The sequence below is a fragment of the Drosophila miranda genome, chromosome XR (assembly GCF_003369915.1).
Source record: "Drosophila miranda strain MSH22 chromosome XR, D.miranda_PacBio2.1, whole genome shotgun sequence".
NCBI lineage: Eukaryota > Metazoa > Arthropoda > Insecta > Diptera > Drosophilidae > Drosophila > Drosophila miranda.
In genome coordinates this window covers 34363837-34377230 of record NC_046674.1, presented here as the reverse complement: position 1 = coordinate 34377230, position 13394 = coordinate 34363837, and the positions used below count along the sequence as shown (strand labels likewise).

General features: G+C 50.9%; 1 protein-coding gene across 1 annotated transcript; it reads left to right on the top strand.

Annotated features, from left to right (window-relative positions):
- Positions 1-4730: 4730 nt before the first annotated feature.
- LOC108154259 (60S ribosomal protein L30-like) lies at positions 4731-5161 on the top strand. The gene has a single exon (XM_017284494.2). The coding sequence runs from the start codon at positions 4764-4766 to the stop codon at positions 5097-5099; it is 336 nt and encodes a 111-aa protein (XP_017139983.1). The 5' UTR covers positions 4731-4763; the 3' UTR covers positions 5100-5161.
- The last annotated feature ends 8233 nt before the right edge of the window (positions 5162-13394 follow it).

The window sequence follows — 13394 nt, the reverse complement described above, 5'->3', positions numbered from 1 at the left end:
CCTCAGATTTATCTGGCTGTGCTTCGGCCGAATTCGGCCTGTGGGAACCCCGGTTCCTCACACCCCTTTCTTTCCGTAGCGGAATATTTCTGTTTTCCGCGACCCTTTGTCGGAGTGTGCGTTCCCAATTCGAACGGCACCATTTTGCGCGCTCTCTTTATTGTTTCTACGATCATGGCCGCCCTAGCGCCCTCTGGCGTCTTTGCTCATGGCGGGGCTGCCAGCCCTTTCGGGTTTCTGGCCCGGGTTGATTCCCTGCCTATCAATATAGCGTAGGGACGTCTGTGTGATCTACTCGATATTCCATGCCGGCGTGTGCGTATTTCACTTCCGCATCATGGTTTCATGAATGGCCTCTGATAAGTATTGACTATCATCCCGTTATTATTCGACTTCTTTTTAGCGCTTCCTTTCTTCTTCCGGATTCGCCGGCAGCCCTCGCTGCCCCTTGGTTCCGCCCTCAGTCCGGTTTTCTGGGCCGCTGGTCGGTTACTTTTCCTGAGGCGATCCTCCTCGCCCCCTTTCTTCCCCAAGTAAGTATTAGTGGTTATGAATTAGTGGACTGTATAATCTTTTAATATATTGAGCTTATTTATTTTCATATATTGGTTATTTAATATGGGTGGTTGTGTTACACATGTATATGAATAGCGGGGGGTGTCTATGATGCGGCGGTATAAACTATGCGTGCGGTTGGTTTCATCTAGAGATTTCGACTAACTTCCACTCCACAAAAGAAGTCGAGGCAAAAAGGGAATTGAAAGATCAGGCGATGCGACGGTCCAATGCAAAACGGTACACATCGTTGTGTGCGTGTGCAGCTGCGGGCTTTAGCTATACGTGTGAGAACATTACAGCTATGTTTTGGACACAAGCGATAACAACACAGATATGCGCGTAAAAACAGTTACTTAAGCGGTGCAATACAATCATGAGCGTATGAATAGGGCAGTTGAACATTGAACTAAAAACTCACTGATGAGCTCGGTGGTGCTTTGGTGGACAGAAAAACAAAGATGGCAAACCAAGCTTTGCCAAACTTGGATGACTTTATTTAAACCTTTCCCCTTTTCCAGCTCGCCCTCTGCCCTCAGTGCGGGCCGTATGCCGCGATTCCGCTCGTGAACAACAGGTCGTCCGACCCTCCGCCCGGGCTGGAATCTTTGGCTTACAATCCAGGGCAACTCCTATGCGCCTTCGGCCGGACTCATTTGGCGGGTGTCTCCCTCACACAGTGGCTCGGACCCGAGGATCATCCGACTCCTCGCCCGGTAGTCCACGCATGAGCGGCACCCGTAGTTCCGGCCCGACGCTCGTAGTTTCCCTGTGCGTCCGCGTTGAGGCGTGAGCCTGCCCCTTGGTTTCTTTCTTCCCATCCACTGGCCGAGATCCCCCTCCCCAACCAAGGATTCACCTCCCAGGTTTGGGGTGACGAGTTTCCTGTTCAGGTTTGCTGTGTCTTTTTCCTCCCTCCCTCCCTCCCTTCCCCCTTTTTTTTCTTATTTTATTTTAACTAATCTTCATTTTTTTTTTTTTTCAGATTTCTTCAACCGCGGCCTGCCTCTTCCCCCTTTTTTTTATCCTTAATCTAAGTGCACGAGTCCGTCACCCTGCGTGCTGACGATTCTCGTGCGTGTTGCGCGGTACCCTTCCCGAGTGTCCTGCGTGGCACCTATACTGTTACTGGTCCTGCGTGACCCCTTAGCGCGGCCTGCGCGGCCCATTATAGCCATTCCCCTCTACCCCTGTGTCTCTCGCTCCTCGGGTTGGGGTTTCAGATCTCGGATGTGTGCCGTTCTCTGCCTCTTGTCGCCCTCCTTTCTTAGGCGGCATATGACTGGAGATATAAAGTCCTCTATTCGGTATGGCCCATCGTACCTTGGTGCCAGCTTCGCGGCAAATCCCTCTGCTGCATTGGAAAGGTGGTGCTGTTTGGCCCATTCGACCTCTCCCACCCTGGGTTTCCACAGTCTTCTTCGCAGATTATGATGCCTGGCCTGGTCCTGGGCCGCCCTTTCCAAGTTGCGCCGAACTAACTGGAACAGCTCCTTCAATTTCCTTGCATTTTCATCCGGCGTCTCCGTGCCTTGTCCCTACCGTCTCTTCGTCGTATAGGGCCTTTGGCAGCCGGGGTTCCCTTCCTTGCACCACGAACGCCGGTGAATATCCTGTTGTATCTGACACTCCCGAATTCATAGCCAGCATTAGCTCCGGCCATTTTTCGTCCCAACACCTTTGATCACGCTCGGTGAACTGGACTATCATGGTCTTTACCGTTCTGTTCGTTCGCTCTGTCAGATTCTCCTGCGGCGTATAGGGCGCCGTAAACTGGTGGCGAGCTGCTGCTCCAGGAATCTTTTAAATGTCCTGCTTGTGAACTGTACTCCATTGTCCGTAATGAAGACTTTGGGCGCCCCAAAACGGGCTATTATGCGCTCTCGACAGGCCTTCCTCAGCGGCACCAACTCAGTCCATTTTGAGAATCGATCCACTAGTACCAATAGCATCGAGTTCCTATGCTTTGACCTCGGCAGAGGACCCACAAAGTCAGCGCATACCGTTGCCCACGGTTCTTCCGGCACATGTGTCAATATTTCCCCTGCTGCTTGTAGCTGGCTTGGCTTAAAACGAAGACATAGTTCGCACTTCCGCACGTAGGCCCTACCATCCCTGTGCATCCCTGGCCAGTAATATCTTGCCGCCACCCGTGCCGCGGTTCTCCTTCCGCCGGCGTGGCCTGCTTCCGGGTTATCGTGGCTTTCTTTTAAAACCCTTTCTCGGGCATCTTTCGGCACACATAGTTTCCACGAGACGACCTCTTTGCTCCCTGCCCGGTGAGGAATGTGCCGATACAAGTTTCCCCCATTCTCCACATAGTCGGGGTACTTTCGGGATTTCTTTCGGATTTTCTCTTTCATGCCCTCTAACCACTTGCAGGACGGCTCGTTCACTGGTTGGGTTCCCTCCTCATGTCCTATCCGACGGCAGCGTTCCTCCAGCGGTTGTCTGGAGAGTGCGTCGGCTACCACATTGAGCTGTCCCTTCCTGTACGCAATTTCAAAGTCGTACTGTTGTAGCTCTAATGCCCATCTCGCCACTCTCCCTGACGGACTTTCTATACTATTTAGCCACTTCAGAGCCATGTGGTCCGTGACCATCTTGAAGCGATATCCTTCCAAGTATGGCCTCAGCCGGCGGATGGCCCACACAATGGCCAGACACTCTTTTTCGGTCGCCGAATAGTTTCTTTCGGACCTGTTTAGCGTCCTGCTAGCATACGATATCACCCGTTCGCCCCTTTCCGTCTCCTGCGTGAGAATCGCACCCAACCCATAATCACTGGCGTCCGTCTGCAGGATGAACTTCTTCGGGAAATCGGGGCACACCAGCACAGGGTCCGCCACTAGCCGCCTTTTTACCTCTTCGCACGCTTCCTGCCGTTCCTGTGTCCAGACCCATTCCGTCTTCTTCCTGAGGAGCCCGGTCAGTGGCTGTACGAGGGTGGCGAAGTCGGGCACGAACCGCCTGTACCATGAGGCCACTCCCAAGTACTGCCTCAGCTCCTTGATATTTGTCGGCGGTTTCAGTTCGGCTATGGCTGCGACTTTCTCGGGGTCTGTACATATCCCCTCGCCGGTCACTTTGTCGCCCAGATACCGCAGCTCTTTTCTAAAGAACTCGCATTTGTCTGCGTTCAGCCGCAGGTTAGCCATGCGCAGCCGTCGAAACATCTCTTCCAGGTTTCTTCGGTGTTCTTCCTCCGTTCGCCCGATGACCACTATGTCATCTGGTACGCGAACGCGTGCGGCATCATTTCTGGCCCGATCACTTGGTCTAGCGCCCGTTGAAATGTGGCCGACGCGGAATGCAACCCAAACGGCATCACCTTCCATTGGTATAACCACTTTCCGGGCACCGTGAACGCCGTGATCGGCCGGCTGCTCTCTGCCAGGGGAATCTGCCAATATCCATTCTTCAGATCCAGGCTACTCATGAATCTTGCCTTGACGGCTCTATGCATCCCATTTTTATTAGTTCGTCAACTTTCTGGTTAATCTCGGCTTGCATTTTGGGGTTCTTCGGGTAGTATCTTTGCTTAATCGGTTGCGGCTCACTCATGGTGATTGTGTGCACTGCCACATTAGACACCCTCTCGATTTTGGAAACGCCTCCAATTCTCGGGCTAGGAATTCCTCCACTGGCTCTTCCCTCGCCCCCTCGTCCTGCCTCATACCCGCGGGCACCTCGCTGGCAGCCGCTCCTAGGGTCGTTTCCGTTTTCTTGTTGGACTCTGGAGCCGTGTCCCTAGCTTCGGCCTTCGCCACGGACAGTCTTTCTTCCTGATCTCCTCGTTCCCAATCTTGGGCAGGGATCACCACCCTGTGCCCTGCACAGGTCACCACTGCCCCGACCGCGTGGAGGAAATTCCATCCTAAAACTAACTCATCTATCACGCCCGGCAATACGAGTAATACCATTGGGATCTCCTTGTTCCCAAAGCATACTTTTGTTTCGATCTGGCACGTAACCTCCTGCCTTTGGCCATCCGCCAACCTCACCCGTTTCCTTGCTGCCGCCTCCCGGCCTTCACCCTTTAGTCGGTCCGCCAGCTCGCGGCTCGCGAAACTGCTAGTAGCTCCTGTATCCACCGTGGATTGCAGCTCCATGCCCGCGACCTCCACTACTGCGGATAACTGCTCTTCCTCTTTCTTTCTGCTCTTTCTTTTTTTGCATTCTCAAGCGGAAGACTTAAACATTGAAAAATGGTTGCCCCAAAGAAGCAGAAGAAGGCGCTGGAGAGTACCAATGCGCGTCTGGCGCTGGTGATGAAATCCGGCAAATACTGCCTGGGATACAAGCAGTCGCTGAAGACTCTGCGTCAGGGCAAGGCCAAACTGGTGCTTATCGCCAGCAACACGCCCGCCCTGAGGAAGTCCGAGATTGAGTACTACGCGATGTTGGCCAAGACTGAGGTCCAGCACTACAGCGGAACGAACATTGAGCTTGGAACCGCCTGCGGTAAATACTTCCGCTTGTGCACCATGTCCATTACCGATCCTGGAGATTCGGACATCATCCGCTCATTGACCGAGAACTAAATGGAGTTTTATTTAAACTTGAATAAAAATATGGGTTAAAGAAGAACTGCCCAATGAAATCCTCGCTGGTCAGCCTGCCGACTAGGCTTGAGGGACAGTTTCTTCGGACCCTGGCACGGCCCTCCGCGGCGTGGGTCGCGGGGCGTTTCCCGTCTTCCCGCAGCACTCTCCCGCCGAGATGCCCCCCTTTCCGCATCTTCAGCAATAGGTGAGGGGTCGGGCGTTGCACTCCCGGCTCCAATGATCCGTGCTCCCACACTTCCGGCATGCCTTCCGCTGCCCGGGCTTTAACGATCGGATTCTCCCGTTGGAACTCTAGGTGGTCCCTTTTCAGCGCCTCGAACTCGTCTGCCAACTCCATCATGGTGTCGAGATCCCTGCACCTGTGTGGCCTCATATACGCTCTCAGATCTGGCATGCTATTCTCCCGGATCAGCTCCGTTTGTTCCTCCTGGGGACATTTCAGGGGTCGCATAAGCGTCTCCATTTCCACCATATATTATTTGAAGGGCTCGCCCCATTTCTGTTTCCTTATTCTCACTTCCTGCAGCAACTTCTCAAAGTATCCCCGCGGCAGAAAGCCGGCCTGGAAGCTGGTCGAGAACTCTTTCCACGTTCTCCACTGTCGGTTGTTCGCCACAAACCACATCAGCGCCCGGCCCTTCAGCAGCTCTGGCATCGCCCTTGGGATTAGATCAGGATCCAGACCGTATGTCTCGGCGGACCACTCGACCTGCTTCAAGAACTCGAGAGGCTTCGTCGTCCCGTCGAAGCGGAACGACCACTCTCTCACCTGTTTCGCCACTCTGGCGTAGTCCAGGTGTGCCGGCCGTACGGTGGCTGATTCGGTCCTCCCCCTTTCGGACTCTCGGCTTCGATCCCTCCCTGAGTGGCGGGACCTGCAAGGCGTCGCTGTGTTCGAGCGTTCCGGTACCGGCACTGACAGACTCGCGATCAATTCTCGTTGTACTCGGACGGGGACCTCCACAGCGCCGCCGCGGCTGCGCTGGGCGGGTGTGCCAGGTGTTCGTACGCGGCTTGTTTGTCGTCCGCACGGGGTGTCGGCGAGGACCTGTCCGCCCGACACTCCCACACTTCAATCAGGCTAGCCCACTCTGACTCTTCCTTGTGTACCTTAATCCACTCCTTGAACGTTCTTCTCATCCCGTCCAATGTGCCCTCCAGCCGCACGCCGAGGGCGTGGCCGCATTGGACTAGCTCCTCTTTTTTCAACCGGTTGATCCATTGTCCCTTTCTTATCCCCACGTCTATACCTCTCCTGCCTTTGTTTTACTATTTGTCGTTGTAGGCCCCACGTTGGGCGCCAGTTGTAACGGACCTACTTTTAAGGCCGCTTGAGTTAGCTGGGCTCGCTCAGCGGTCAGCCGATTCGATGCAACGAATTTTTTATTGTTACCCCCAACGACAAATAATAACACCTGTCTCTTCGGTAATCTAATTATGCTTTATTTATATAGATTTATATTAAGACTTAGGGCTAGATATGACAATGGTTCTTAACTATGGATCTCCACCACGCGCGGGGCTCTCGTCGAGTGTGACAGCGTTGATGCTATTGATTGGGGCAAGTTGACCTCAGCGTCCGCTTTGGCCCGACACTCAAATCCGCACTCTGCGTCTCGCACTCCCCTCCTAGATTCCGCCGGTGGATGTGGATCGCCCCTTAACTTAGACTCACTCTGATGGGCAGGCGGGGCCTGTTTCTCTGCTTCCGTATGCACTTCACTACACTCTTCGAAACGTACCGGGTTATTACTTTTGCGTTTTAGCGGGGTTCACTGTGCGCGCGCGACAACTCATCTGCGAAAGATCCCGCTACGTCGCCGCAGCCTCCTTTTATAAACCCGCCTTAACGGGAACCCGGCTCGGCGTCGGTAACTTTCCATTGCCGTCTTCTGGTTTCCACAGCATTCGCAACGGGACCAGGCCGGTGGCGTGATCCCATGACCTTATTTGGTCATGCGTCGGGCCACTGCCGGCCCGATCCCGCCGTCTCCTCTGCCTCTCGCATATCTCCTCACCGAGAGCGGGACACTTCTCCTCTCTGGAGGCCCTTGGCCCCTTCGCCGCATCGGGATATCCGCGGGTATCCGGACTGACGTTCGCATTATCCGGCCAGCCGTCAGCCTTATCCGGCCGTTCCTCAGCCTTATCCTGCTGTGCTTCGGCCGAACTCAGCCTGTGGGAGCCTCGGTTCCTCACAGGGGGCAGGGCTCCTATAAGCTACCGTGGTATACGAAGATATATTATTTATTTATTTATTTATTAAATTAACAATAATCAGTCAATAATGGTACTTAATTACAAAAGGAGGAAAAACGAGGGGGAACGTTGTGAGTTGCAACACCGCAACTCTACAGTTATACCCGATACTAAGTCAGTATGGCTCTCCTCCGGCAGACGCCGCTAATATTAAACGACACGACAAAGAGTGCGTGCGAGAGAGACAGAAAATCAGTCTGAGCGTGACGTCGGGCGCTGCGTAGCCACTGCAAATTGATTTGTTCCTATTGGCTTTAAAAATGATCTGATCTGATCCAGATTCAGCAATCTGATAGATATGGTCATTATCTATGATTCTGCATTTTTAGTTTTCTCGAATGTGCAATATTGTGGATGCAACAGATTTTCGTCCTTTGTGTGGGCGGAAGAGGGTGGGGCGAAATTTTAAGATACACGTTTTATAGTTAGATCTAACAGGAGTGCGGATACCAAATTTGGTTACTCTAGCTTTAATAGTCTCTGAGATTTTTGAATATCCCCAGATTTTCGTCCTTTGCGGGGGCGGAAGGGGGTGTGGCGAAATTTTGAAACAAACTCGTCTCGGTCCGATATATGAGGAGTGTGGATACCAAATTTGGTTGCTCTAGCTTTTGTAGTCGCTGAGATCTAGGCGCTAATGTTTTACTCTAAGCAAAGCCGCCTATGCTAGGTGTGTGTTAGAGAGAGACAGGGCGAGAAAAAAGGTTTTATCGTATCGTCGAAATTGTGGATGCCACAGATTTTCGTCCTTTGTGGGGGCGGAAGTGGGCGGGGCGAAGTTTTGAAATATTTTTGTAGCAGTGACATATCACAGAAGTCTGGATCCAAAACATCGTTGCTCTAGCTTTTATAGTCTTTGAGCCCTAGGCGCTGAAGGGGACGGACAGACGGACAGACGGACGGACGGACAGACGGACGGACGGACAGACAGACAGGGCTCAATCGATTCGGCTATTGATGCTGATCAAGAATATATGTACTTTATAGGGTCGGAAACGATTCCTTCCGGACGTTACACACATCACCTTTTACCACAAATCTAATATACCCCAATACTCATTTTGAGTATCGGGTAGTCAAAGAGAGTTTGGGAGTCAACAATCCCAAAAAGGAGCTTGTGCACGAACATTACGACATTGCATATTCTGCGATGGTGCAACGACGGCTGGTCAATTAGATTTAGCCTAGACCGGTAGGGTGGCAAGATTCTACCCGAGTCCCAGTTAAAGTTACGAAGGAAACAAATTTTAAATGGCTTTTGCACGGATTCAATAAAAACCTTATACTGCGCGCGCCACACACAAGAACAATACTCCAATATAGGACGTACTAACGAGATATACGGTTGTTTCGTAACGTACGGGTCGTCAAACTCCTTGGACAAAGGCTTGATGAACGCTAAAACACCCTTAGCTTTATTTACTGTTGCAGCTATATGGCTGTTAAAACACATCTTATGATCAAAAAGGACTCCGAGGTCATTCGAACTCGAAACTCGCTCGAGGACATGATTTCCTATGAGACAAAATGTGGAGCGCGACGGTAAAATGTCATAAGTTTGCATTTAGAAAGGTTCAGAAAAAGAAGATTAGTTGAACACTACATTAGACACGGGACCTTGTGGACTGGGCGAAGTATGTGCGCATAATAGGGAGTTTGCTTTTTTAAGCAACTTTTTGTATAACCAGTATATTGCCGACGTTGAAATCAATCCCAGGTCGTTTTGACATTTCATAAATTCCAAAAGGTCGACCAGCTCTTTTCCTTCAGCTATGAACCTGGGTTTTTTGAGCGCTAATACGAATATGGGTCTAGCAAACCTTTTTACTCATTTTTTCAGCTCAAATTTTGAGCCAAACGCAGCTTGGCATAGTTACGATGCCTTAAACGCTATTCCCTCGGTGGTCAATATTGGCACACTTGATGTATCGGAGGTGGATATTTTGGATGCAATTGATGAGATCGATAATTCTAATAAACCCGACTGTGATGGCATTTCTGCTTTCCTGCTTCGCAACTGTAATGTTGCGTTCTGTGAACCTCTCAAAATTCTCTTCACAAATTTGCTGTTAACGAGTCGGTTTATTGACAAGTGGAAAGCTGCCACAACTACGCCAATTTTTAAGAGAGGTACCAAATATCGCATCTTTAATCAAAGACCAATTGCCCAACTCAGAAATGTTTCAAAACTTCTAGAGCGAATCATTGCCAGAAAGATCACTTTTATTATGAAGTCGTACATTAGCCCAAATCAGCATGGTTTTATGCCGACCATTAATCTCATCGCTTTCAGTCATTTCTGAGCTCGTGTCTTTGAAATGCACTCTCAAGTAGATGTTGTGTATACTGACTTTGCTAAGACCTTTGTACCTTAATAGCTAAGCTTAGCAAGTGTATCTTCAATGTGCTGGCCTCATATTCTATAGATGGCAATCCTCTCTTAAAGCAGACGGAGATACTTGACCTATGGGTCTTATTCGACTCAAGATTTTTCTTTGCTGAGCATCTCAATTTTATATTGCCAAAGCCTATGCTATGTTTTGCTGCCAGCTGGGATGCGTTTTGAGTTTTGCCAGGGGAAGGGAGCCGTCAGACGGTTGCTTGTAGATCTCTTCCTTTTCCATAATTAATTTAGTTATTTTCTGTTACTGTCTCAAGATAGAAATAAGTAAGCCAGATAAGGATTTTTGATTCCGTTGGCGAATAATAAATAAAACAAATTAAAGTCAAAGCAAAGCCAATAGCCTAACAATTTGAGAGTCTCGCGGACTTGGAAAAACGGCTAGCAGACTGGGGCACACATGTAATCGAGAAAATGTGATATCATGTCACCTTTACCCTAAGCTGACAAACTTGCCTACCAGTGTCTCTGAACAACATCAACATTCCACAAACCAGACGGCTTACTTGGCCTGAACACATCGAGACGAAAATAAATCTACTGAAATTCAAAGCTAGAAATCTACATTGGCTTATAAGCGTCCGTTCACTACTAAAACTGGAGTACAAAGTACTTTTGTACAATGCAGTTCTCAACCCAAGGTGAAAGCAAATAATCAGGTCAAACTATTGCCCATCCTAATGGTAGGTGCAGTAGATACTGGCTGAGTTTTCCAGTGCGTTCTGGCACATGGTTTTCGTGATTGTGCAGGTGGTAGTGCTGATTCACCTGCTTTCAGTCACTAATCTGGCCTGCCTCCAAGTCGCTTTGTAGAGTTCAAAGAGATATAGGCACTTTCTCGGTACTCTCATTCGCCAGGACGCCCGCTGTCTCATTCCCTTCGATGCCTTGGTGGATGGGAACCGAATAGATCCGCACTGACATTGATTGACAGTGATTGCAGACGACTGCATTGATCTTATCGCTGCTTAGCTGTCGACGAATAGATTGACCGCATCATGTGCTCGCTCTACATGCTCTACGACCTCTGCTGCTTTCTTGATGACGAAAACTTCCGCCTGGAATATGCTGCATCGGTCCGGTAACTTATACGACAGTCTTATCTCAGGATATGTGCAGTATAAGCCCGCTCATACTCCTTTGTCCATCTTGGAGCCGCCCGTATTAATGTTAAGGTGCTCAGCTGGGCCCTTTCCTCTTTTCCAGTCTTCGGGTCCCAGAGATTAGACAGTTTTGATGTCGAAGCAAGTTTGGGGGGTCATCTGATCAGTAGATCTGGTCATGGCCCTGCCATTTGAAGTATGCCTGTATCCGACATGTTTCCTGATGCGATTAGGCGCCTGCAGTCAGACGAGCGTTGATGTCCAGGGGGTCGATTCCAAGTACGGTTTCGAGTGCTTTTGTTGTCCTCAGGGGGTTGACCTCAGCGCCCCTGTAATACAGAGCAGAACCTGTCGCTGAGTCTCGAGAGGCTTCGTCGTCCCGTCGAAGCGGAACGACCACTCTCTCACCTGTTTCGCCACTCTGGCGTAGTCCAGGTGTGCCGGCCTCTCGGCTTCGATCCCTCCCTGAGTGGCGGGACCTGCAAGGCGTCGCTGTGTTCGAGCGTTCCGGTACCGGCACTGACAGACTCGCGATCAAAGAGGATGAGGTCCGTCTTGTTCACGTATCTCCCTGAGTTTACGTTCCATTAAGGAGCTGAGGGTTGATGGACTTACAACCGTAATAAGTATGCTTATGTCATCTACACAAGCTGTTATTTCTGGCGCCTTCCTGTCACATCTCTTGATGAAGTTGTCGACCAACAGATTCTATAGGAGGGGCGACAGGACTCCACCCTGAAGTGCGCCTCTGTGAGCCCCTTTTACCGTGGAAGCTTTGCCCCACTCCATTTATATCCGTCTACAACTTAGGAGGTTCTTGATCCGAAGGTTGATTGCTGGGTGTATGTTAGTCGCTTCAAGCGATTGCGGTCGTAGCCACGTTATTAAATGCTCAGGAGATGTCCACAAAGACTCCCAGTGCATACTTTTTATTGTGAAGGGCGTTCTCGATGGCAGCTACTAATTAATGTAGTGCCGTCTCCACCGATTTCCCTTTGGTGCAGGCACGTTTGTTGGTTGACATCGGTCCCCAAGCCATAGGGTAATAACTTCCTTGGTCACCTGCATCATGGCTGGGAATATCCCGTACCAGTGGATTCTCTTAGTGGTTAACAGATCTGTTGGGTGCTGTTGTTCCTCGGTTGCTAGGTCTTTATGCTCTTTGGCGTCAGTGACCTCGGTGCCTCCAGGGAAACGCGCCTCCATTAGTGCTGATAGGGCTTCTGGACTGCCCTCTGTCTACTGTCCGTTATCTAACTTGCATTGACTCGGTATGGTGGGATGCTTTGAACGCAGCTTCCGGAGCCTTGCGAAGTCGGGCACGAACCGCCTGTACCATGAGGCCACTCCCAAGTACTGCCTCAGCTCCTTGATATTTGTCGGCGGTTTCAGTTCGGCTATGGCTGCGACTTTCTCGGGGTCTGTACATATCCCCTCGCCGGTCACTTTGTCGCCCAGATACCGCAGCTCTTTTCTAAAGAACTCGCATTTGTCTGCGTTCAGCCGCAGGTTAGCCATGCGCAGCCGTCGAAACATCTCTTTCAGGTTTCTTCGGTGTTCTTCCTCCGTTCGCCCGATGACCACTATGTCATCTGGTACGCGAACGCGTGCGGCATCATTTCTGGCCCGATCACTTGGTCTAGCGCCCGTTGAAATGTGGCCGACGCGGAGTGCAACCCAAACGGCATCACCTTCCATTGGTATAACCCCTTTCGGCCGGCTGCTCTCTGCCAGGGGAATCTGCCAATATCCATTCTTCAGATCCAGGCTACTCATGAATCTTGCCTTGACGGCTCTATGCATCCCATTTTTATTAGTTCGTCAACTTTCTGGTTAATCTCGGCTTGCATTTTGGGGTTCTTCGGGTAGTATCTTTGCTTAATCGGTTGCGGCTCACTCATGGTGATTGTGTGCACTGCCACATTAGACACCCTCTCGATTTTGGAAACGCCTTCAATTCTCGGGCTAGGAATTCCTCCACTGGCTCTTCGCCCCCTCGTCCTGCCTCATACCCGAGGGCACCTCGCTGGCAGCCGCTCCTAGGGTCGTTTCCGTTTTCTTGTTGGACTCTGGAGCCGTGTCCCTAGCTTCGGCCTTCGCCACGGACAGTCTTTCTTCCTGATCTCCTCGTTCCCAATCTTGGGCAGGGATCACCACCCTGTGCCCTGCACAGGTCACCACTGCCCCGACCGCGTGGAGGAAATTCCATCCTAAAACTAACTCATCTATCACGCCCGGCAATACGAGTAATACCATTGGGATCTCCTTGTTCCCAAAGCATACTTTTGTTTCGATCTGGCACGTAACCTCCTGCCTTTGGCCATCCGCCAACCTCACCCGTTTCCTTGCTGCCGCCTCCCGGCCTTCACCCTTTAGCCGGTCCGCCAGCTCGCGGCTCGCGAAACTGCTAGTAGCTCCTGTATCCACCGTGGATTGCAGCTCCATGCCCGCGACCTCCACTACTGCGGATAACTGCTCTTCCTCTTTCTTTCTGCTCTTTCTTTTTTT